The 26,962-nt window shown below is 41.8% G+C and overlaps 2 protein-coding genes across 8 annotated transcripts in view; one reads left to right on the top strand and one right to left on the bottom strand.

Annotated features, from left to right (window-relative positions):
* nags (N-acetylglutamate synthase) overlaps positions 1–9,815 on the bottom strand; it is a 59,656-nt gene extending 49,841 nt beyond the window's left edge. For 3 of the 7 annotated variants that reach the window (XR_006309208.1, XM_043675088.1, XM_043675086.1), the window contains exon 1: positions 9,121–9,815. Coding sequence is in view for 6 of the 7 variants with exons in the window: in XM_043675088.1 (XP_043531023.1) it covers positions 9,121–9,465 (345 nt within the window). In the remaining variant the exon portion in view is untranslated. The remainder of the gene's footprint in view (positions 1–9,120) is intronic. The other 4 variants (XM_043675082.1, XM_043675083.1, XM_043675084.1 and 1 more) reach the window with 3 other exon arrangements.
* Positions 1–25,903, top strand: part of tmem101 (transmembrane protein 101) — an 86,725-nt gene extending 60,822 nt beyond the window's left edge. Inside the window, exon 5 of the mRNA XM_043675091.1 lies at positions 25,776–25,903. Coding sequence (XP_043531026.1) covers positions 25,776–25,888 — 113 coding nt within the window. The 3' untranslated portion in view covers positions 25,889–25,903. The remainder of the gene's footprint in view (positions 1–25,775) is intronic.
* The last annotated feature ends 1,059 nt before the right edge of the window (positions 25,904–26,962 follow it).

Genomic DNA, 26,962 nt, shown 5'->3' with positions numbered 1-26,962 from the left:
TGGATGCTGCCTGACCTGCTGTGCTGTTCCAGCAATAAAGTTTCAACTTTGATCTCCAGCATCTGCAGACCTCACTTTCTCCTCGAAGATTTCAACCTACTGCTAATCCTCTTACAAGGATGCCTTCCTTGCAGAAGCTCTCTGCCTCTCTCTACAAAGATTTCAGTGAGTCCCTCTCTCACTGCACACTTTCCACCTATCAAATTTCCAACGCCCCTCCTCCAAGTCCCTCCTCCCTACCTTTTATCTTCTCCTGCTGAACACTCTCTGCTCATTCCTGAAGAAGGGCCTGTGCCCGAAACGTCGAATCTCCTGTTCCCTGGATGCTGCCTGACCTGCTGTGCTGTTCCAGCAATAAAGTTCCATCTGATCAAGATCCTGTCATACTCTGAGTTAACCTTCTTTGCTGTGCACTACTCCTCCAATTTTGGTGTCATCTACAAACTTACTGTATCTCTGATGTTCACATCCAAATAATTTATATAAATGACAAAAAGCAGTGGACCCAGCACCGATCCTTGTCGCCCACCACTGGTCACAGGCCTCCAGTCTGAAAAGCAACTCTCCACCGCCACTCTCTGTCTTTTTTACCACATTTTCATGCACACATAGTTGGGTACCTGGAACACATTCCAGCAGAGGTGGTAGAAGTGGGCACGATAGCGTCATTTAAGATGTATCTAGACAGATACATGAATGGGCAGAGAACAGAGGGATACAGATCCTTAGGAAATAGGTGACATGTTTGGATAGAGGATCTGGATTGGTGCAGGCTTGGAGGGGCAAAGGGTCTGTTTCTGTGCTGTAATTTTCTTTGTTCTTTGATCTCTCGGAGCAGATTAATTGGCAGTTTGCATGGATTTATTTTGCAGAATCATAATTGTTATGTTGCAGGAAGAGACTACAGGTATTCAGTTCCATCATGCTTGAACCGGCACTCTGAAAGAGCAACTTCATTCACTGCCCACTGCCCCACCTTCTGCCCCGCTCTGTACAATCTTACACTTCAGATAATGTTCCAATACACTCCTGAATGATTTGATTGAACTTGCCTCCTTCACAGTCTACTTATCAGCGTGTAACCTTTCATTGCTGAATTCCAGCATTTCTTTTAACCTTGGCTTTCATTTTGCATGTCCTATGAATCCAGTATTCTGCTGTGCTCAGTTATTTAGGCTCCTCTGACTCCAATGTATTATTTACTAATTTTTAATTGGTAGGCTGTTAAAGATCGGAGACAAGCAGGCTTTTGATTGGTACAAGAAATGTTACTGCATTCTTACTGCTTCCTGGGAAAGTGAGCTTTTGTTATTCCATTTTGTTATCACATTATTCACAAGCACTACGCCACAATCACGTTATCAGCATTCAACCATTTAACTTGTCTCACTCAAGAATGATTATTTATATGCAAAGCAGCTGTAACAAACCGAAATGATTAAGCGATAAGGGAATCCTAGCACATCAATTTGGTAAATTAAAATACTGTACATGCTGGAAGTCTGAAACAAACTCAGAACACTGGAGAAACTTCTCCATACAACCCTGAAGTTTTTCACTCCACAGATACTGCTAGACCTGTTGAGATTCTGCAGTGTTTTCTGTGTTCACATCACCTTGCTAGCTCACTATTTATCACTGCTGCAGTTTTGACTTGATTACCAACTTCTATGATGCTAAAGCTTATCCATAATATACAAAGCGTGAATTAGAGGTGTGACGAGATACTCCCACTTGCCTGCATGAGTACAGCTCCAACAAAACACGTGAAGCTCAGCAAATCCTGGTCAAATCAGCTCATGTGATTGGTGCCACATCCAAAACGTTAAACATTTACTCCCTTCACCATTAATGAACAATGGCAACAATGTGTTCCAGCTACAAGATCACCGCAGCAATTCACGAAGGCTGCACCTTCCAAACATGTGAGTCTGACCACCTGAGAGAACAAGGGCAGCAGATGCAAGTTCCTCTCCAAGCCACATACCATCGTGACTTGGAAGCATGCCTCCATTTCTTCACTGTCACTGGGTTAATAGCATTGCAGGTGTACCTACATGATGTGCACTCCAGCAGTTCAAAAAGCAGATCATCATCTCCATTGAGGGCAATTAGAGTCATAGAGTCCTCGAGATGTATGGCACAGAAACAGACCCTTCGGTCCAACTCGTCCATGCCAACCAGATATCCTAAATGAATCTAGTCCCATTTGCCAGCACTTGGCCCACTATCCTTTAAACCCTTCCTATTCATATATACATCCAGATGTCTTTTTAATATTGTAATCGTACTAGCCTCCACCACTTCCTCTGGCAGCTCAATGCATACACGCACCACCCTGTGCATGAAAAAATTGCCCCTTATGTCCGTTTAAATCTTTCTCCTCCCACCCTAAACCTATGCCCTCTAGTTCTGGACTCCCCCACCCCAGGATAAGACCTTATCCATGCCCCTCATGATTTTATAAGCCTCCAGGGAAAACAGCCCCAACCTATTCAGTCTCTCCCTATTGCTGAAACCCTAAACCCTGGCAACGTCCTTGTAAATCTTTTCTAAACCCTTTCAAGTTTCACAACATCATTCTGATAGCAGGGAGATGAGAATTGCATACAATATTCCAAAAGTGGCCTAACCAGTGTCCTGTGCAGCCACAACATGAGCTCCTAAGTAATTACTTGTTTTTGAACAATCTCAGAAGTTTGCTATAACACTTTTTTAAATGCCCAGACGTAAGATTAAAACATTGAACATCACAATGCTCAGATGCTATTAGTAAAGGGAAACTTAGAAGTGGAATACAAAACACTGCACCAGCAGAACCAAAAGACAGTCCTTCTTGGTTAGCTTTTAAAACTTGCATTTTTCAGGTTAAATTTTGCCAATTCTGGCTGCATTGTCTGGCAAGAAAAAGGACACTCGCAGAGAAAATCTGAGGCAAAGAAAAACAGTGTAGGGTCAAACTGGGAAGATAAAAAAACAAAATCAAGTAGTGAAATAACCTTCTATAGAGAGTAATAGCCATCCAATTTGGATAACATCAGCAGACACTGTGTGATACACCTCCTTAGCATGTTATACATGAACCAGATGGTACACAAGATGTAAACAACAAAGAGATTTTGGTCACTCGAAATGCTCAGGGTTCTGGCCAAATGCACCCATCTTCCCTTTATTTATGATACATCACGCGTAACCTTGTAAAGATAATGCATATTACACCCTTTATATAACACATAACACTGAACATACAGAATTGGGAGTGGACTGGAAATTCTTATGCCTCATCAGATTGACAGCTTTAATCTGATCAATTTAAAGCTTTATGAGTAGCTTTAATCATTACATTAATAATTGAGCAATAATATTTTGTTGTTTTAATACTTTGTATCTCTGTCAAAAAATGCTGTTCTCACAAATTAAATGCTATGCTCAAATTCTTTTAAATCAGCAAAGCTGCCACCTATTCTCTTTCCTGACAGAAACTTACAGAGCTTGCTTTTGTAGTGCATGGGAAAGGAAAAGGCACCTGCTAGCCAATGTGAAGAGGCTCTCTTATTAAACAAGATATAGTCTATTGTGGGCTAGCAACTAAGCACAAAGTACATTTAATGGTAGACAATGCAGCTGAGAATATAAGGGACACCTCAATGATAAGTCTTACTTCTTTAAGAACCAAAGCTGTTCTCTTGTCCAAGACCATATGACAACAACATATTGGTTGGTGCTTAATGCATTAACTCTTTCAAACTTTGTGAGAAGCTAGGGAAATGATTGCTGGGCCCCTTGCTGAGATATTTGTATCTTCAACAGCCATGGGTGAAGTGCTGGAAGACTGGAGGGTGGCTAATGTATTACCATTATTTAAGAAAGTTGTTAAGGAAAATCAGGAAAACATAGATCAGTGAGCCTGACATCAGTGGTGGATAAGTTGCTGGAGCGGATTCTGAGGGACAGGAAATACATGTATTTGGAAAGGCAAAGACTGATTAGCGATAGTCAACATGGCTTTGTGCATGGGAAGTCATGTCTCACTAACTGGATTGAGCTTTTTGAAGAAGTAGCAATGAAGATTGATGAAGGCAGAGTGGTGGATGTTGTCTATATGGACTTCAGCAAGGCATTCGACAAGGTTATGCATGGTAGACTGGTTAGCAAGGTTAGATTACATGGTATCCATGGAGGCTAGCCATTTGGATACAAAATTGACTTGAAGTTGGGGGATAGAGGGTAATGATGTAGGATTGGTTTTCTGACTGGAGGCCTGTGACCAGTGGTGTGATGCAACGATCAATGCTGCGTCCACTGCCTTTTGTCATTTGTATAAATGGTTTAGATTTGAATATGGGAGGAATGGTTAGTAAGTTTGCAGATGACACCAAAATCGGTTGTGTCGTGGACAGTGAAGAATGTTATATCAGACTAATTGTCTGCGATCTTCTTCGAGATCCTCTCCACTTTCACACTAGTTGACAATCACCTGATGAAGGAGCGTCGCTCCGAATGCTAGTGTGCTTCCAATTAAACCTGTTGGACTATAACCTGGTGTTGTGTGATTTTTAACTTTGTACACCCCAATCCAACACCGGCATCTCCAAATTATGATTTCTAAGAATGTCTTGTATGTGCAATTAAAGAGTTTGTTGTCCTCAAAAAAAGTTAACAAGGATCAGTAAGAGTGTAACTTAAGAGTGTAACTTAAGCTGCTTAGATTGTATTTGCTTCAAGAGTATCCAGCAGAATTTCAAAATTCAATTTGTGCTGGTCAGTGTACTCCCTTCTTGTCCCATGACATGGTGCAGTGTCAGCATTTGCAAAATCACATCATTGTATCTAAAAAGGTGTTAGCTATCTCTGGCCCCAATCAGCAAATAAAAAGCAAGTTGTAAAAGACCATTAACTTTTCTCTGATTGTGATAAGTGCTGAAAAGAAGGTTTACAAAGTTATCCAAAGGAATACATTCGAGACTGAGGTCCAAAAGAGAAAACTCCTCATTCTTCAGAGGATCAATGGTTAAATTTCAATCTCACTGTTAGGATATCAACTGAATCCTTCTTTAACTCTCAATTGTTTTGTAAGATACTGTTGAATGTTATTTATCTATCGTGTTATGTGGTCGGTTAAATGTGTAGCCACTGTACATTGAGGCAGAGGTAGCCAACCGGGGGGGGGGGGGGGGGGGGGGAGACAACATTCCAATTTTTCTCATGGATAAAAGCAAATTACTGCGGATGCTGGAATATGAAACCAAAAGAGAAAATGCTGGAAAATCTCAGCAGGTCTGGCAGCATCTATAAGGAGAGAAAAGAGCTGACGTTGAGAGTCTAACTGACCCTTTGTCAATTGACCAAGGGTCAGTTAGACTCGAGACGTCAGCTCTTTTCTCTCCTTACAGATGCTGCCAGACCTGCTGAGATTTTCCAGCATTTTCGCTTTCAGTTCCAATTTTTCTTATTTGTCGAGGGCCTGGTGAGCAAATTTGGGAAAGGTGAGGATTGCTGCAACAGTAATCATGAATGTCAAGAAAACTCAAATGACTGTTAAGATGTGTCAAGCAGAAAAGCCTAATAATAAAGCCAATTTTTGCCTTTTTGTTTAAGAAGTAAAGCTAGAGAGAGAAAAAAGACAATCCAGTTGATGATCACCAGGAAAGGAGATGGCAACTGAGGTTGAGATAAGGTATGAGATTTTAACTGCTTGGTGCACTCTGAGCTGATCTCAGTGGACTTCATATGTCACCTCTGGTTTCCTCTTCTTACAGCTCTTTCCCTCTGCGCAAAATCCAGTAAATTTCATTTTACCTCTTTTATTGTCCCTGATCTATGGTCCTTGTCATGTAAGATTATATAATTAATTCACTTACGAGTTAACTGTAAATTTGTCTACCAGTAAAGCAGATGCTAGGTTATCTGAAATGGTCTGTTGCTTGTAGGTTGGACACCCCTTCGTTGAGTAAAGGAAGTGTTTACAAGTTAGGGATCATTTCCTGCACTCTGAGTGTACATCCTTAACTAGGAGTGTGCCTTGGAAATTCAGGTGCCTCCCACAATTTTCCACTTTGAGAATTACAGCACATATTGGGATTAGAGCACATGGATCGAACATTTTGATTATTTCTATACCAGTAAAGGTGAATTATTGCCTTAATTTCATGAAAAAGGGAATGACTGTGTAAATTACTCAAAGTGAACAGCGAAGACAGTTACCTCAGATTACAACAGGATCTTGACCAGATGGGCCAATGGGCTGAGAAGTGTCAGATGGAGTTTAATTCAGATAAATGTGAGGTGCTGCATTTTGGGAAAGCAAATCTTAGCAGGACGTATACACTTAATGGTAAGGTCCTAGGGAGTGATGCTGAACAAAGAGAGTGCAGGTTCATAGCTCCTTGAAAGTGGAGTCGCAGGTGGATAGGATAGCGAAAGCGGCGTTGGTATGCTTTCCTTTATTGGTCAGAGTATGGAGTACAGGGGTTGGGAGGTCATGTTGCGGCTGTATAGGACATTGGTAAGGTCACTTGGAATATTGCATGTAATTCTGGTCTCCTTCCTATCGGAAAAATGTTGTGAAACTTGAAAGGGTTCAGAAAGGATTTACAAGGATGTTGCCAGGGTTGGAGGATTTGAGGTTTAGGGAGAGGCTGAACAGGCTGGGGCTGTTTTCCCTGGAGCGTCGGAGGCTAAGGGGTGACCTTATAGAGGTTTACAAAATTATGAGGGGCATGGAAAGGGTAAATAGGCAAAGTCTTTTCCCTGGGGTCGGGGAGTCCAGAACTAGAGGGCATAGGTTTAGGGTGAGAGGGGAAAGATATAAAAGAGACCTAAGAGGCAACTTTTTCACGCAGAGGGCGGTGCGTGTATGGAATGATCTGCCAGAGGAAGTGATGGAGGCTGGTACAATTACAACATTTAAGAGGCACTTGGATGGGTATATGAATAGGAAGGGTTTGGACGGATATGGGTCGGGTGCTGGCAGGTGGGACTAGATTGGGTTGGAATATCTGGTCAACATGGACGGGTTGGACCCAAGGGTCTGTTTCCATGCTGTACATCTCTATGACTTTAAATGGGTCTAAAATCTGTGGAGTTGAATGAAGAAATCAACAGCCACTAAATAACTCAAATCCTAAATTGTTTGCTGATTTTAGCATTCTTGGATTCAAAGTCATATAGTAATGTTGTTAATGTTTCTGAATAAACAATATTTTTCAGTATGTTTGTTCTCTTCATATTGAGGACTGTTGTTGCCATGAAATGAATCCAGCTTCCCATTTTTGTAGCCATTGACAGCACTATTTGCAGATCTTTCACTGTTCTGAATAAATGCCTTTACTGCCTTAATACTCAACTCAGAAACACATCTAACACTGCACATGACTAACAGCTCAACATTGTGGATTATCCATTCTATGATTTATCTGAATGTTACTGCATTTGGCTGTACAATTAGGGATAATATTGTCCTGAAGCCTTGAGCCCATATTCATTTCACATCTATAGCTAGGGTTGTCAACTTCCAATAGTGATTTGGAGTCTCAAAGATTTAACAAGAAAATTTCAGGATGCTACTGTGCGCATCTCTGAAAAAGAAACACACTGGAACATTTAAAAACAAGTCACTTTTTTAGAACATTTCTTTTCACCAGACTTAAAAATATTGAAAATCGAGAAAATGCTAAGCATCATCCATATGGAGTACAGTCTTTCTTGCTTTCCAGTTGGCACATTCTATGTTAGCTTCAGATTAGAGGAAAGTCATGTGATCATGCCTCCAGCAATACATGTAATCAGAGTTGGCAACACTGTTTAAAGCCAGCTGGGGTTCAACGTGTTCCCAGAGATTAAAAAAAAAGGACAGCACCTTGTTAATTGTTTAGTTAGTAACACAAATTAGCAGTGGTTTTAATAAAAAAGATAGCAAACTTAATTTAGTACGATGCGAAGGCGCCGGTGTTGGACTGGGGTGGACAAAGTTGAAAATCACACAACACCAGGTTTATTTGGAAGTACCAGCTTTCACAGTCCTGCCCCTTCCTCAGCTAACTAGCAACCTGACAAAGGGGCTGTGCTCTGAAAGCTAGTATTTCCAGATAAACCTGTTGGACTATAACCTGTTGTTGTGTGTGATTTTTAACTTAATTTACTATCCTTTCAGGAGATAGAGCACAACTTTACCATTCTACTAATAATCCGTATGTTAATGAAAAAAAAAGTTTGCATTTTCTGCTCTGGGTCATTTTTGATATGGTTTTATACAGTAACACGGGGAGGAACAGTTCAGTAACAGCTGTTAATCTAATCCTGGCTGGGTTCAGGGGCTACATTTGCGACAGAGTTCCCAATCATGATGCAATAGTTCCCAGTACCAGAATCATTATCCAGACCAGGGAGAGCTAGTTTCCCTTTATCCTGTCAAAAGCTGACCGGTTTAAGTATAACTGAACAATTTAAAATATAAAGCGAGGCACAAATAATACTCGCCTGGGGGGTGGGCTCAGTGGTTAGCACTGCTGCCTCACAGCGCCAGAGACCAGGGTTCAATTCCCGCCTCAGGCGACTGATTGTGTGGAGTTTGCATGTTCTCCCCGTGTCTGCGTGGGTTTCCTCCGGGTGCTCTGGTTTCCTCCCACAGTCCAAAGATGTGCAGGTCAGGTGAATTGGCCACGCTAAATTGCCCGTAGTGTTAGGTTAGGGGTATGGGTGGGTTACGCTTCGGTGGGTCGGTGTGGACTTGTTGGGCCGAAGGGCCTGTTTCCACACTGTAATATAATCTAATCTGTAATGTAATGTAATCTAACATAGCTCTGAAATCTTTAATGGAATTTACTAAAGGTGAAAAACATACTGAATTAATTAAAAAGACTAGCCAATCTTTCTAAAAAAGAAGAAAAAAAGAAAAAAATACTCGCCTGGGTTTCAGAACTCAGTGTAAAGCTGACAACACAATTTTTAATCATTTGGGCGACAAGAGTTTGCCAACTTTAGTTGCAAATTGAACACCGACCCTGAAAGTTAACAAAACAAACAAAAGCCCCAAACAAAAGCCGGCTGAAGCGTATTTGTTTGGAGAGTAAGCAGCAGTTAGACGGTGTGTTGTGGTGGGTGAACCACAGCAGCTCTCACCTCCACCACGGCGAAGAGTTTGTTGTTGCCGCTGCTGCTGGCGTTCTGGAACTGGGTGAGCCAGTACCGGGCTTCCCGGGGATCGGCGCCGATCTCGTTCAGGAACAGCTTGACGTCCCGGTAGACGAGCGAGCGGGTGGCCCGGTGGTGACTGACCAGCGGCACCGAGCGATCCGTCTCCGGCCCCGGCGTGTTCCGCGAGCGGCTGTGGCCGCTGGCTTTGACCGCGCTCAGGCGGCGGACCCCCGGCACCGACGGGGAGCCCAGGACACGCCGGCACGACAGCAACTGACCGGCTTTGGCCACTGCCCTGGTGCCGGCTGACGCCGAGCTCGCTGTCGCCATGGGCTGCTCCTTGGGATCCCCGCAGCACTGAAACTGAGCCAGTGTCCCTGCCGAAACTGAGCAGTAACTCAGACGGTGCTGTCAATCACTGCGATTCCTGTCCGCCCATCTCCCAGCGTCAGCTCTCTCTCTCTCTCTCCCCAAACAAAACATCACTCCTGGTACAGGAACAGCTCGACACACACCTACCCTACCCTCCAGCAGGCTACTTTGTACAAACACCAGAGGGGCTGCAAAAGGCACTCACTGCATGTTTGGGCAGACCAGAAACTACCATCACTAGTTTTTGTTATGATTGACCCATCATCTGATAGAAAGAAACAAGATTTTACTTGGCTGACTCGTTCCAATTCCCGCCTCAGGCGACTGACTGTGTGGAGTTTGCACATTCTCCCTGTTTCTGCTTAGGTTTCCTTCGGGTGCTCCAGTTTCCTCCCACAATCCAAAAATGTGCAGGTTAGGTGAATTGGCCATGCTAAATTGCCCGGAGTGTTAGATGAAAGGGCGGCACGGTGGCACAGTGGTTAGCACTGCTGCCTCACAGCGCCAGAGACCCGGGTTCAATTCCCGCCTCAGGCCACTCTATGTGGAGTTTGCACATTCTCCCCGTGTCTGCGTGGTTTCCTCCCACAGTCCAAAAAAAAATGTGCATGTTAGGTGAATTGGCCATGCTAAATTGCCCGTAGTGTTAGATGAAGGGGTAAATGTAGGGGAATGGGGGTGGGTGCGCTTCAGCGGGTCGGTGTGGACTTGTTGGGCCGAAGGGCCTGTTTCCACACTGTAAGTAATCTAATCTAAAAAAAATGTAGAGGAATGGGGTTGCTCTTCGGAGGGTTGGTGTGGACTTGTTGGGCCACACTGTAAGTAATCTAATCTGGAATAATTGGCAAAATCAAAGCAAAGTCGACAAGGCTAACTGGAAAACATATTTGGAGATGCTGGTGTTGGACTGGGGTGTACAAAGTTAAAAATCACACAACACCAGGTTATAGTCCAACAGGTTTAATTGGAAGCACACTAGCTTTTGGAGCGCTGCTCCTTCATCAGGTGATAGTGGAGGACACTATCATCAGGTGATAGTGGAGTGTCGCTCTGAAAGCTAGTGCTTCCAATTAAACCTGTTGGACTATAACCTGGTGTTGTGTGATTTTTAACTTTGGAAAACATATGTTAGTGACGCCATTTTGCATAGCAATTTGCAAGGTGAAGTTTTGACAAGATTGGATGCTTATATTCTTTAAAAAAAAATGTGATTACTGTTGATTCTGAATTAGCTGAACTTGGAATGGACCACAGGAGTAAATTAACTTCATATTACCACTAAGGTTGTGATCGTGAAAGATTCTGAAGCAGAGAAGTTGACATTAATCTTTTGTCTTGCCAAAGAGGAAAGTAAGTTTAGATTGCAGACAATGGACCAGAGTCAATGATCAGTATATGAAGAAGTAAAGATGATATAATTCCATTATAAAATTGTATTAAAAACTGTAAAACATCATGATTACTGCCATTAACTACAATCAGAAAATAATCATGTATAATGTTTAGACTGAATATCTGTAACTAATACTGCAATTTTTTTTTCTCTTAACTTCTATTACAAAATGAAAAATAACTTTCTGTTTACTTGATATCCCAGCATAATTTAGTTGGGAAATTGTACTTCATAGAAATAAAAACATAAATGATGTTAAGTTCCAAGAAAAAATCCTACCCTCTAGTGTTTCCTCCTGCTTCTTCCAGGACTCTACTCCCATCTATTGTGGACAGATATCTCTCCACAGATGCTTCTCCAGCAGGTTTTGGGTTTTGTTTCTGATTTCCAGCAGTTCTTTTGTACAGAAGGCAGCTGCTGAATTGAATTCAAAAACAGCAATAATAAAAATTCAACCAAGTCCGAAAGAATAAGCCAACAGCCTGGCAGCATCTGAAGTGCAGATACTCTGCAACTGGATCCTCAGCTTGCTGACCCACAGACTGCAGTCAGGGAAGGCAGACAACTGCACCTCCTCCACTTTAACATTCAACACTGTTGTCCACCTCCCCCCCCCACCCCCCAAGGATGCCCTTCTCAGCCCCCTACTGTACTCCCTGAACAGCCAAATTCCAAACAAACATCATCTACAGGTTTGCTGTTGACATCACCCGTGTTCAGATAGGTACCAAACATCAACGAATCAGAATGTAGGAACGAGATAGAGGGCTTGGTTACATAGTGCAATGATGACAATCTCTTTCTCAACATCAGCAAAACTAAAGAACAGATCATTGACTTCAGAAAGAAGTCAACGGAGCAGGGGTTGAGGGCGTCGAGATTCTAGGAGTGACCCATGATCAACAACCTGTCCTGGACCTCCCATGTTCATGCGATGGTCAAGAAGGCACAAGAACGCCTCTTCTTCCTCAGGCAGCTCAGGATATTCATCATGTCCAAAATGACGCTCACCAACTCTTACAGACAGTGGAAGTGAGGACTGCAGATGCTGGAAATTAGAGTTGACGGCGTGGTGCTGGAAAAGCGCAGCAGGTCAGGCAGCATCTGAGGAGCAGGTCTGGTATGGCACCTCTCTGCCCAGGACCATAAGAAACTAAAGAAGGTGGTGTATACAGCTCAGACCATCACTGAAGCCAGCCTCCCATCCATGGAGTCCATTTACACTTCTTGCCGCAGGAAGGCTGCCATATTCAAAGACTCCTCCCATCCTGATAATCATCTCCTACACCCTCTTCTGCCAGGCAGAAGATACAGAGCTTGAACACATACACACACACACATACACCAGAAAGTTCAAGAACAGCTTCTGTCCTGCTGTTATTAGACTAATAAATGGACTGTCTAACTTCAAATAATGCTGATCCTGTTAATATTGATCTTGACTAGTGCACGTCCTGTGCAGTGTAACCTCTTTATCTCATTCTGTCCAAGTTTTTTTTTCACTCAATGATCTCTATGTCCTTGCTTACTATGATCTGCTTGTACTGCTTGTAAACAAAGCTTTTTACTGTACTTAGGTACATGTGACAAGAAATCAAATCAGATACTGAAAACAAAAAAATGCCAGAGAACATACCTCACAGCACCAGGGACACGGGTTCGATTCTCACCTTGGGCGACTGACTGTGTGGAGTTTGCACATTCTCCCCGTGTCTGCGTGGGTTTCATCTGGGTGCTCTGGTTTCCTCCCACAATCCAGAGATGTGCGGGTCAGGTGAATTGGCCATGCTAAATTGTCCATAGTGTTTAGGGTAAATGTAGGGAGAGGATCAGTGTGGACTTGTTGGGTCGAAGGGCCTGTTTCCATACTGTAGGTAATCTAATCTAATCATTTTAATAGCGGGTCAGGTAGCATCCATGGAGAGAAAGCAAGTTAATGTTTCAAGTCTAGATGACACTTCAGAGCTCTGATGAGCTTGCTTTAGTTTGCTTCCTCTCCATGGATGCTGCCTGACCCACTGTGATGTCCAGCATTTTTTGTTTTCGGTTCACATTCCAGCATCTGCAGTGAGTTACTGCTGAAGAGGAGATAAGCAGTGTGTGGGGTGATGAGGAGCTGGGTATTTGTGAATGAGGCAGGGCTAGTACAAAGAAGACTGATCTAACGGCCTTCTCCTGTGCCCAAATAGTTTCGTAATTCTGATTAAACAAGATGAACTTTCAGCTCTTCAGGTGTGTTTCCTTTCCTGAGCTTTTGCATCTTTTTTAAAAAGATTGCATACAATATTGTATTTTTCTTGTCTTAAAGACTTCATAGAATGCCAACAGTGTGGAAACAATCCATTCAGCCCAACACATCCACACCGGCCCTCTGAAGAGCATTCCACTCAGACCCATCCCCCTACCCTATCCCTGTAACCCTGCATTTCCCATTGCTGACATACCTAATCTACACATCCCTGAACAGTATGAGTAATTTAACGTGGCTAATCCACTCTGACTTGCACATCTTTGGAATGTGGGAGGAAACCAGAGCACCCAATGGAAACACATGCAGACTCGGGGAGAACATGCAACTCCACACAGACACCTGATGAAGGAGAGGCGCTCCAAAAGCTAGTGTGCTTCCAACTAAACCTGTTGGACTATAACCTGGTGTTGTGTCCAACAGCGGCATCTCCAAATCATGTCCACACAGACAGTTACCCGAGGGTGGAATCTACTGAGGTCCCCTGGCACTGTGAAGCAGCAGTATTAACCACTGAGCCACCGTGCTGCCAAATTGACCAAATTGGCTGGATGAATGGCTTTGCATTTGGTGGCAACATCAACGCAGAGCACTGATTTGTAAACAGTCAACACTGCCAGGAATTAGAATGGGAAATAAATATACTCTCGTTAAGGTGCATTACAACTCTTCGAGGGTTGCGCAAGGAATTCTAGACAAACATTACCACAGGCAATTTGGCAGGAGTTTAAAATGTTTTCTTAAAATTCTGCACACAACTGTAAGTTAAAAAAAATCTGCCTGTTTTTTACATTGGTCAGGTGGTGATTGCTACCTAGAGGAGGACATGTTGAATGCCCACAAGTCTTTTGGTGAGATAAGGTGGCAAATGTTATCAGGAGGGTTTTGACAGGCTCTGTGATTGGGCAAGAACTTGGCAGATAGAGTATAATGTCTACAAATGTGAGGTTATCAACTTTAGTGACATTCTGGACCATGTCTAACCTGAGTTGGCAAACTGTGGTGAACTAATGGATGAGATATAGTGACCATAGGGTAACTTGAGTAGCTCAGCAATCACAGCCCTGAGGGGATTGAAGAATTGAAGGAAATGGTTATTACGAAGATGTAGGAGTACTGTATCTTTAAGAGAGTGGAAAAGCTAGCAAGGATTTAGAGAAGAACACAGAGTACTGGAAAACTTAAAATGTAATATTTGGTTGAACAGCTAGATTAGCTGGGTTGCTTGGATACAAAAAAAATTCGAATTTGGCCAAACAGTTTAAATTATGCCCCAAGATAGCAAACTCCAATCAAGTTTGAATTTAGTATTTTGACAATATTAAAACCAATGAAATGATCAGCTGCTTTGTGGTATAAATATAGGACATTTTGGAACAGTCAATCAGAGCGGCAAAGAGTGGCAAGGAGAACTGCCAAAAGACTAATAGATGTAGGCTGCTAGTAAGAACTCTCTGAGAGATACCTGTTGGAGAAGGAGTTTGCACAGAAAGAAAACATCGATACCGACCTGGAGAACAAATCTACAGAGGAAGATACAAAGAGAAGATAAGACAGCTGGCTGGTTTTGAAATTTGAATTTTTCAGTAAATCTTAATCGGGCGGATTTTATCAGATCAGTATTGTAGAGGGGAAGGTAAAAGATAGATTTAGATAAATGAGTTGTAAATAGTTGTTAATTATTTTTTGTTAGACATTAAAAAATAAAGTTGTAAGTTTTTACTTTAAATAGTGACTTTTGGGAGGTTTCTTTTCCTCTTGAATTTTTGCAGATTACAGCACGGGGTCAATCATTTCTGGGTTGCTGGTTTAAATTAGCAAGGGGTTTACCCCGTGTCATAACAGTATTAGTGTGCATGTTTCCTCCATTACAATACTTAAGAAGAACTTAAGTGCTTTTAAAGGGTTTCAGGACACCCTTAGATTGTGAAAATTGAACGTTCTTTCCTTGTATAAGAAAATCTTTCAGTGATGATCTTCTCTCTGATTTCTCTTCCCTGTGGAGAGAAATGTGGATTATGTGAAGTGCTTCTCCCCAGCAAGACAGATGTTAGGAGTTCAGAAGCCTTGGGAAATTGGCTTTCTTTGCTTACAATCTCAAAATTGATTTGCCGGAAACAAAGATATCCATAAAGGTTGACAAGGATAAGGTGACAGGGTGTGAGAGAGGACAGAAAAATAGGGTTCATAGTTGGAAAAACATTTAAAATGGTGGAGACGGAGCGACTGACAACTTGGACATTTGAGAAGTTGATCTTCAAAGTTAAGGAGTCACGATGCAAAAAATATTCAAGAGATATGAAAAAGATAGTCTCGGTGATTAGTTGACTGTCGTTTAAAATGCAGCTCAGTGTTAAACGGGAAGCTTGAAGATATGCTTGAAGCCTAAAAAAAAGCAAATGGAATTGGGATCAGAATTGCATAGGTGTTGCCAAGGGGTCAAATGGTCTGGGACAATTAGAATGATCAATATAGGGTGTCCCCAACTGTGGCCATGCCTCTCCTGTAAAGGGAAGAAAAATAGGTACTGCTCTTTACATCAGGCTTGAAACACAGGAAACCTCAGTTTTCTAATGGTTCCTGCTACTGTCTAACTGTGTTATAGTGGAAGATTGGTGGAAAGCACTGGATTTTCAAAGCTTTGAGCATTTAAAGATTTGCATGAGTTTACTTTCCTCTCTTCTCCAATTTTCTTTTCAATTCTCTTGTGAAACATGGGCTTTTATTGCCTGTCCCTAGTTGCCCTTTAGGTGGTGGTGAGCTGCCTTCTTGAACTGCAGCTTCCGTGTGCTGTAGATATACCCACAATGCTGTTGGGAGGGGAGTTCCAGGATTTTAATCTATCAACAGTTAAAGAACAATGATATATACAGAGGAACTTCGATTATCCGAACGTCATGGCAAATTGAATGTTCAGATAATCGAATGCCAGATAACGCAGTTTAGCCAAGCATCAGGACATTGTGATCTTGTCTAGATTATCCGAAATTCAGATAATCAAATGCAAGATAATCAAGGTTCCTCTGGATTTCCAGGTGAGGATGGGGAGTTGCGTGAAGGGGACCTTGCAGTTGGTAGTGTTCCCATGCTGCCCCAGTCCTTGCAGTTGGAAATGGGCATGGGTTTGGAAGGTGTTAGTCTCAGGATCCTTGGTGAATTTCTGCAGTGCAACTTGTAGGTAGTGCCCACTGCTGCTACTGATTGTTGGTGGTAGAGGGAGTGGATGCTTCTGGATGTGGTTCCAATCAAACTGGCTGTTTTGTCCTGGATAGTGTCAAACTTCTTGAGTGTTGTTGGAGGAGTACTCATCCAGACAAGTGGGGAGTATTCCATGACAGGATACAAATAGGCTGAGACTTGGATGGAGAAATGGCAGATGGAATTTAATCTGGACAAAGGCAAGGTGATGCATTTGGAAGGTTTAATGCAGGAGGGAAGCAAGAACCTTAGAAGCATTAACGTACAGTGGGATCTAGATGTACAGAGCAAGAGTTCCCTGAAAGTGATAACACACATGGATAAGGTGATCAAGAAGGTGTATGGCATGCTTGCCTTCATTGCTCAGGGTCGAGAATAAAAAAATTGGCAAACCATGTCACAGCTGCATAGAACTTCAGTTAGGCCACATTTGGAATGTTGGTGTCATCTGCTAACTTACTAACCATTCCTCCTAAATTCTCATCCAAATCGTTTATATAAATGACGAACAAAATTGGACCTTAAGGGACACTGTTGGTCACAGGCCTCCAATCTGAAAAACAACCCTCCACCACCAAAACCATTACGGCAATTTTGGCAAGCTCTCCCTGAATCCCATGTGATCTAACTTTGCATTTCAATATGGACTGCTTCAGTATCTGAGGAGTCATGAATGGTGCTGAACATTGTGCAAACATTGTTGAACATCCTCACTTCTGACCTTACAGTGGAGGGAAGATCATTGATGAAGCAGCTGAAAATGGTTGTTCCTCGGACACCACTCCAAGGAACTCCTGCAGAGATATCCTGGAGGTGAAATGACTGACATCCAACAACCCCAACCATTTTCCTATATGCAAAGTATGATTCTAACCCCAAATCCCGATGGATGTGCTGCTTGAGGGACAATTACAGCAATGTTAAGCTTTGCAGAGTAAAGTGATGGGATGTGGTACTGCAATCTGCATAATAAGCTCCTGAATTCAGCCAATCCAGAAGCTCAGGGTCCTCTGTACAGGCAGAGGTTATGAATCTGTACTTTAATACTTCTGGGTTCTTTCAACTGTGGTTAGGAAGCTCGAACAATTCTGCATTCTCTTAGCTGACCCTTGGATTCCTTTAGTGGAAAGTAAAGCAAGGAAAAGGTAAAAAGATCAAAATGCACTCAGTCAATCTTCCAAAGTAGGCTCTCAGAGGTCTAGATATATTTGGACATCAAGTTTACTGAGAGTCAGAGATGAAAGAGATTTGGGTCACATCATTTTCCTTCAATCTTGCATGGATACGGACATCACTGGCGAGCTCAGCACTTGTGGCCCAAAAGTAATTGACCTAAGGGTCAACCACATTACTGTGTCATCTGGAGTTACACGTAGTAGATGTCCTTTTTACAACAATCAGTAATAGCTATCACAGTCAGCATTACAAACAGCAGCTTTAGATTTGTTAATTGGATTTAAATGTTACCAGCTGCCATAGTGAAATTTGAACCTACATCCTACATTTACCTGGGTCTAAGTGGATTACTATGCAAGTAGTATTATGCTACGCCACTGTCTACCCATGTTGCAGATTAAATGCTGGTGGTTTATGTGTTCAGCTTGAAATGGGATGTTGCTTCTTAGCCAAGTCTGTTATGCTTGTGTCCTGTTCTCATTTGCTTCATTTTTCTCATGCCCGATTTTGGTTCAGGTAGCCTGCTGCTACAGCCTTTCCAATACCTGTAAAAGCATAAAATTTAGATTTATTCATTCACCTATTTCCTCCGTGCCAACTGAGACAAACTATCTGAACTATACCTGTCGTTACCAATGGTCATAGAGTCCAGCTTGGTATGTGGGAAATCTTTGCAAAGCTTGCGTCCAACCATTCATGAGCAGTTTACACAATAGCAGTACATCAGATTTATAATTTATGTTGTGGTTAAACAAGTTGGCCTTTGAGAATTTGCTCATGCAATTACTTCACTAAAAATGTGTCATCAGAGATTTGGCAGGAGAGTTTGTTATTAACTTTGTACCTACGTGTTTCAACATGTTGCCCTTCGGGTGTTTTTGTACTGACTTCCTCACATTTTTAGAAATTAGATTCAGAATCATGAACTGGAAAAAAAGGGCAGTAAACAAAAATTAGGGCATTCACATATGATATATTCAAAGATTTTGCAACACTTGTTATGCAAATGAAATAAATGTCCATAAAACCCAATGAGGCTTCATTTTGCATAAACCTTATTCTGCTTTATTATAAAATGGTAGCAGTTATATTTAGTCCATGGTGTGACAAGGATACTGGTTATTATTAGCTGTAACTATCAAGAAACATCTAAAACTGGCAGTGATAAAGTAACAATTATGAATTGAGAGTTGATAGATAGGGAATGGATGAAAGTGGCACAGACTTGGGCACTGAATCCCAATTTCAGTCTAAATTTACTTGAATATTCATCCATAAATAAATGCACACATTTAAAACAAAAATTTAAGGAGGTGACTCGCAAACTGGAAAGTGAGGACAAATAAGGAATCACTATAGTGTGGAAGCTGGCTATTCAGCCCATCAAGTCCATACCAACCCTCTGAAGAGCATCCCAGCCACACCCACCCCCCTCCAACCTATCCCATAACCCTGCATGGCTAATCCACCTAGCCTGCACATCCCTAGATTCTATGGGCAATTTAGCATGGCCAGTTCACCTAATCTGCACACCTTTGGACTGTGGGAGGAAGCACATGCAGATGTGGGGAAAATGTATAAACTTCACACAGACAGTCATCCAAGGGTGGTATTAAACCTAGGTCCCTGGCACTGTGAAGTATCAGTGCTAACCACAGAGCCACTATGCTGCGCACTATGTTAATGTTGAGTGTATAGACTTATAATCTTAAATGTTAAGAAGTTGGTGAAAATGTTAACAAGCATGGCCATTAAGGTATAAGATAGATCCAAGAGACTGAAAGACAGATTTCTGGGTGTGGATGAATGAAGATGCAAAGCTGGTTCATGAACAAAGATAATCTTGTCAGATTTAAAAGCTTTCTTTCATTCCTAAGAAGATCTTGCCTTGTTTTATTTAAAGAAAAGTTTGATATTTTCCACCCACCTGTCTTACAGTTTATCAGCTCATGTTAAAGAAGTAGTGCTGCTTCTTCATGCAATCTATTTTTATCACACTTGAATCATTTCTATCTTACTGTATTTCATAACTGGATGCACATGTGCACTCTGCAATGACCAATCAGAATATCTTTGGCTTCTTGCAACATGTGCTTAATCCACATGATTATAAATAAAAAAATTAAACAGACACTTCTGCAGTGACTCTTGAGACACAATTAATGCAATAAATTCTTTGTCAGGACAGCTGGAGTCGTATGACATTGCTGGCTAAGCTTGAGATGTTGGGTGCAGCTCTCAAATTCTCTGTTGATCCCTTATAGATTACACAGATCATAAGATACTAAACTTGCAAACTGACAATGTGATTAAGGAGTGCAAAGGCATTCCCGATACAGAATCTGTCAACAATAATCATCAGCACCTTGAAAAGCCATGTAATTTACACAGTAGACAACAGATATAACACAAAACTTTGACTTGCCCACCTCCTGATGCTGCCTGTGTTCTTCCAGCCTCCTGTTTGTCTACTTTGGATACCAGCATCTACAGTTTTTTTGTCACTATGTAATTTGCTACAGCAATAGGTCAGAGGCTGGGAATTCTGCAGTGACTATCTCATTTTCTGACTGAAATGCCTTAATCCAGGACACAAGTCAGGAGTGTGCTGTAATACACCCCACCTTCCTGGATGAATACCGCTCCAAAAACATTCAAGAAAATTTGATACTATCCAGGATAAAACAATCGACTTGATAGCAATCACATTCACTGTTTTGGAGTAGCAGCAATGCATATCATCTATATAATGTGCTGAACAATTCAAAGAGTGAATGACTGCACCTTCCAAACTGGGAAGTTTGGAAAAAACTGGGAACATTTCATCTGCATGTTCGGCTCTGGCCCGAAACGTCGATTCTCCTGCTCCTCGAATGCTGCCTGACCTGTGCTTTTCCAGCCACACATTCACTACACCTTCCAAACTCTCAACTGCCACCACCTAGAAGGCAAAGACTGCTGGGAAGAGCATCACTGGAAAGTTCTGTCCAATGCTTTTACCATTCTGAGATGGAGATATATTGAGCTTTCTTCAGTGTCACTGGGTCAACAATCTAGAACAATCACCTTCTAAAGTACAGTTAGAGGTGCTTAGCTAGTGCTGGCTATGCCAGAAATGTCCACATCTTTGAAATAAATATAAAGCACGGGAAGTAGCCCAGTCAATTATGTCCTTTTCTTGGTCAGAAGACAAAGCCATTATTTATTTTTAATGTAATGTGTTTGCATGTCAAGTGAAACTTAATTATCATCTCCAATAATCATTTCATCTTCCAGTATTTATTTTATAAAGGGTTTCTGTCATAGTAATACTTGGTTAATGAGCATTCAGGAAGAAGGTGGTTGTGGTTGTTGTTGTTGTTGTTGGAGGTCAGTCATCTCAGCTCTAGGAGATCTCTGCAGGAGTTCCTCAGAGTAGTTTCTCAAATCTAATAATCTACAGCTGCTTCATCAACAACTGTTCCAATGTCAAAAAGTTAGAAATGGGGATATTTGCTGATGATTTTCCAATGTTTAGCACCATTCGCGGCTCCTTTGATGCTGAAACAGTCTATGCACAACAGCAGGGCTGGCATATGCCATTTAACCTTCATGTTGGACCATCTTCAACAAAAGAGAATCTGGATATTGTCCCTTGACATTTAATGGTTTTACCAACATTGTATCCCCACAATAGCAATTTCCTTGGAGTTACCATTGACCAGAAACTGAAATGGACTAGCAAAATAAATAGTGTGATTACAAGAGCATGTTACAGCTTAGGAATCCTGCTGTAACTCACCTCCTGACTCTCCATGCCTATGCATCATTGACAAGTCAAAATTCAGGAGTTCTTGCAGGATTGGAGGTTTGACCCATAGGGAGAGGCTGAATAGGCTGGGGCTATTTTCCCTGGAGTGTCAAAGGCTGAGGGTGATCTTATAGAGGTGTATAAAATGATGAAGAGCATAGATAAGATAAATAGACAAGGTCCTTTCCCTGGGGTGGGTGAGTCCAAAACTATCAAAGGGACCTAAGGATGAACTTTTACATTCAGAGGATGGTGCACATGTGGAATGAGCTGCCAGAAGAAGTGGTGGAGGCTAGTACAATTACAACATTTGAAAGCTGGGTGGGTATATGAATAGGAAGTGTTTAAAGTATATGGGCCAAATGCTGGCAGATGGGACTAGATTTATCTAGGATATCTGGTCACATGGATGAGTTGGACCAAAGGGTCTGTTTCTGTGCTATATATCTCTATGACTTTACAACTTCTGACTTCCTTGGATGGGTGCAGCTCCAACAACATACAAGATGCTTGACACCATTCAGTACAAAGCCGCCCACTTGATTGGCACCACATCCATAAACATTCACTCCTTCCATCACTGACACTCAGCAGCAGCAGCGTATAACATTTACAAGATGCCCTGCAGAAATTCACCAAAGATTCGAAACTTCCAAACACACAACCACCAGCTTAAAGAAGGACAAGGGCAGCAAATACATGGCAGCACCATCACTTGCAAGACCCCTCCAAGCCACTCATTCATCCTGACTTGGAAATATACCATCATTCCTATTGTGTATGGAATTCTGGAGCCGTTCCTTTATGGCATTGTGGGTTTACCTAAATCAAATGGACTGCAGCAGTTCAAGAAGGCAGCTTGTTCCCAACTTCTCAAGTCCAGATTCATCCAAGTATACTTTAAACATATATCTTGTGGTTGTGGCTTGCAGCATTCCCTTTGCCTTTCGTGTTAGGTCACATGTAAACCTCATGATCGCAGTGCTGCCAATTTGCAAAGGGCATCTGAAACATTTGCCAGGCCCTTAGTATATCCAAATAACCTATCTATTGTCTCTTTCAAGCTTGAGCCCTGCGTGCCTTGTTTTTGCCTCCAGCAATATGGAGAGTGACACACTTCCCCTCCTAATAATTGTGCATTCTCTGCCTACAGCATTAAAGACTTGGGCATAGGTACAACGTTGAAAAAAGTAGCATGGTATACATGTTTCTGGCTTCCATTCTTTACAATGAGGTGTTATCGATCTGTTTGTACATATTTCTGGAGATTTAATCACATGATAACTGGGCATATAGGATTGTATCACGTGATTGTAACTGTAACCACCCTTTTAGAAGCTAAAAGTTTAACTGAATTCTTGCAAGCACAAAATAGAAATGATTAGTGTCAAAGTGCCAACATCCTGATCCGGCAAACCAAAAAGATTATGGATTTGTTGTTTGCTCTTGCCAAATTAGGTTAGCTCAGCCAGGGTGTTGATAGAAATTCCCCATGCACAGATCATGCCTCATGAACTTGATTGAATTTTTTGAAGAAATAACGAAGAGGATTGATGAGGGTGGAGCAGTGGATGTGATCTATATGGACTTCAGTAAGGCATTCGACAAGGTTCCTCATTTCTTGCAGCCTGAGCATAAACCTGACCAAGAATTACACCCAGCTCCATAATGCTTCTATTCATTCACAGGGTTAGGGGGTTACTAGATAGGCCAGCATTTATTGCCCATCCCTTACTGTTAAGAGTCAACCAAATTGCTGTGGATCTGGAGTCACATGTAGATCAGATTAGGTAAGGATGGGTAGTTTCCTTCCCTGAAAGACGTTAATGAGCCAGATGGTTTTTTTCCGACAATTGAAAATTGATTTGTGGTCATCATTAGACTCATAATTCCAGATTTTTATTGAAATCAAATTCTATCATCTATTGTGGCAGGGGTTGACCCAAGAACATTAACTGGATCTCTGGATCAACAGTCTGGTAACAATACCACTACAGCATCACCTCCCCTGCATACTTCTGTGCCTAATACTTTATAAATGTATAAGCCAAATACAGAATCTTGAAGAAAGAAATTCAGAAGAGATGTCACTTTTCATTGAGTTGTTTCAGTAGTTTACTCAAAGCTCTAAGTACTTTCAGAAGTGTGTAAAATCCTTGTGGGGGAAGGATTAGAAGTATTATCCTTTAAAGCCTGTTGGCCTCCAGATATCCTAATCTGTTAATTTGTAAATAATTATCCAAGGTGTCTTGCAAATTTATAATGCAAAGCAAGGGGTTGAGTTCAGGTTGTTCAGGATCTTGTCAAACCTGTTCAGTTTCTTTGGTGATACCTCATCAGCTGAACACCACACTCACACACCTATCACCCTTAATTTTCTTCCTGGGTGTTTGGAGGCTTACAACCAATCCAATTCAGCTCTTAAAAGATAAATTAGGTAACTGAAATCTTTTTTTCCACAGCTTCATTTTCAATTTAGTCTCTACTAAATAGATCAAAGATGAGCTCTTCAATTAAATGTTCAAGAATAATTGAAGGTTTTGCATTGACCAGTCATTATGTTGTTTACTCATACTCAATGAAGTCAAAAGTTGTTGCTGGAGGTTAAGGTCTTTTCAAAGCAACTTTTTGTTCACATTATACAAAGCATGTAGAGTGTTTGGGTGCATACTTCTCCTCAGTGACTTTCCCTCATCATGTGACCTCTTACATCAGAACTGACATTGCTGTCATTTAGAAGATCATATTAGCTCTTTACAGCTCCACACGACTTATTGTCTGTATAGACTATACAAATACTTTACATTTAAAGAGCCTTGGTGAGACCACATCTGCAATATTTTGTCCACTTTTGGCCTCCTTACTTCTGGAAAAATATACAATTGCCATAGAGGAAGAGCTATGAAGGTTCTCCATATTACTTCCTGGGATGAAGGTATTGTCCTCTGACAAAAAATTAAATAGACCAGATACTCCCTGAAGATGAAAAGGATAAGAGGTGATATCATTGGACAAAATATACAAAATTCTTACAGAAATTGTAGATACCAGATGGTTGTGACCAATAGCTGGGGTGCGGTTGTGGCAGGGTATTGGGTGTAATGGCGGCCTAGGACCAGGAGTCACAATTGCTGACTAAGGGTTGAGCCATTTATGACAGAGATGGGGAGGAATGCCTTCACATAGTGGGTGGTAAACCTTTGGAATTCCCTGTCATAGATGGCACCGGAGGCTCTGTTGTTGACTATGTTTGACACTTAGATCAACAGGTAAAGTGGCATTGCCAGCAAGCCAGCATAGTATTTAATTTGTGTATTCTTCCCTTCAGAAGGTGGTGCAGTGCATGGGTGAAGGCTGTCTCACAGTGCTAAGTTTGCAGCTCCAACATTCTAACCCAGCCACAGAAAAGGAGTGGGATACATGTCTAAATCTGGCTGGGGTGTTACTTGGAGGGCAACTGGGAGGGCTACTGTTCCTATTTGCCTGCTGTCCTTCTCCTTGATAATTGGGTCAGTGATTTGGGAAGTGCTACTGATGAAACCTTGGCATGTTGCAACAGTGCAAAATTTGTTATCTTTTCCAACCTTAATAAATATACAGGTATGTTCAGTTTCTCACTAATTTCATGATATTTATGTTTACATTAAAGAATCGTTGTGTCCAAAATTGAATGTGAAATTGAGATATACTACATGACACAAGTTTCTGTACCAGCACCACGTTCCGTTATCGCTAACAAAGGAATATGTTTGTATGTAGTGACTTTTTAACAGGGTAGTAATTTGAGAAAGTAAAGTGGCAGAAAGGAAAACACAGGCTGAAAGGCCTTTTTGAAGGAAAGCAATGTCTTCTGCTCACTACAGTTCAGTTGTGGTTGCAGTCTCTTCCATTCTTATCAAGCTCTTATTTTCTCTTCCAGCTCTTCTGTTCTGCTGCACTATTCACCATTTCTGAGCCAACATTGAAAGTAGCAAGGCTCTGTTAAACTTTTCCAAATAATGCCTTTGATTGACTCATAGAACTCAATGTCAGAATCCCAAGTTAGTGTTCCAATTTATCAATTAGTTTTTCCTTCTGTTTCTCACACCACGACCTTTAGAACGGATAGCCTTTAGCTGCAACTTGTCAATCCCTATATTTCACATCTCAATTCCTGCCCATTTCAGAGACTCCAGTTTGTTGGCAAGGCAGAATTGGGAAATGGACAGTCATGTCACCCTATTCCAAACCCCACTTTGTCACAACAGATCACTGAACTGTTGGAAATACAACGTGTTAAGATTCTGCCAAACTTAGTTACAGTGTAAAGTTTTCAGAGCAGAGAGTTCTAGTTTATAAATTGAGGGGAAGGGAGGCTTTCTTTTTGTAAAAGGATCAACTTTTAAAGATAAAATGGCAGCTATTTCTATATTCAATTATGTTGCACTTACCATTATTTATAATTTGATCCTTTACTTCTTTAGGAACGTTCCTCCAACAAAGCTTTGCCACAAGATGGCACTCAGTCGAAGGAGTTTGCGTGAACAAGATACTCTCTTTTCTTTGTATGACCTGTCATTTTCAAAACATCCTATAAAAAACATTACTGAATTTATAAAGTGAAAATAAAATTCCAAGGAATTGAAGGTTGTTAAAATGTTGATAATAGACCTGGAAGGGGATTACTTATGGCTGCAGGTTTTTTCAAAGCGGGTTGTTTTTATACTGTGGCTGGAATTAGCTGCTCACTGAGGCCAATAATGTTATGTACAACTTGACAGGTTTGTGAGTCATCAGCAACATACAATATTCCAGACTTTATTCCCATTTTATGCTCAGATCCATGTGCAAGAGCACAGTATTTTTGATGAAACAAGTTGGAACAGTATGGAGATCAGCAAGGAGACTATGACGACCGGGCGGCATGGTGGCTCAGTGGTTGGCACTGCTGCCTCACAGCGCCAGGGACCTGGGTTTAATTCCTGCTTTGGGCGACTGTGTGTGGAGTTTGCACATTCTCCTCATGGCTGTGTGGGTTTCCTCTGGGTGCTCCAGTTTCCTCCCACAGGTCCAAAAAGATGTGCAGGTCAGGCGAATTGGCCATGCTAAATTGCCCATAATGTTAGGTGCATTAGTCAGAGGTAAATATAAGGTAGGGGAATGGTCTGGGTGGGTTACTCTTCGGAGGGTCGGTGTGGACCTGTTGGGCCAAAGGGTCTGTTTCCATACTGTAGAGAATCTAATCTAAAGGCAATTGTGTGATTGTTACTAAATAGTCTGCCCCCTAATCCTGTCATAGAGTCATAGAGATGTACAGCATGGAAATAGACCCTTCGGTCCAACCCGTCCATGCCGACCAGATATCCCAACCCAATCTAGGCCCACCTGCCAGCACCCGGCCCATATCCGTCCAAACTCTTCCTATTCATATACCCATCCAAATGCCTCTTAAATGTTGCAGTTGTACCAGCCTCCCCCACTTCCTCTGGCAGCTCATTCCATACACGTACCACCTCTGCATGAAAAAGTTGCCCCGTAGGTCTCTTTTATATCTTTTCCCTCTCACCCTAAACCTATGCCCTCTAGTTCTGGACTCCCCCACCCCAGGAAAAAGACTTTGTCTACTTATCCTATCCATGCCCCTCATAATTTTGTAAACCTCTATAAGGTC

The sequence above is a fragment of the Chiloscyllium plagiosum genome, chromosome 33 (assembly GCF_004010195.1).
Source record: "Chiloscyllium plagiosum isolate BGI_BamShark_2017 chromosome 33, ASM401019v2, whole genome shotgun sequence".
Taxonomy (NCBI): Eukaryota; Metazoa; Chordata; class Chondrichthyes; order Orectolobiformes; family Hemiscylliidae; genus Chiloscyllium; species Chiloscyllium plagiosum.
Note: the sequence above shows the minus strand (reverse complement) of the source record. Positions and strands in the feature narration are given on the sequence as shown.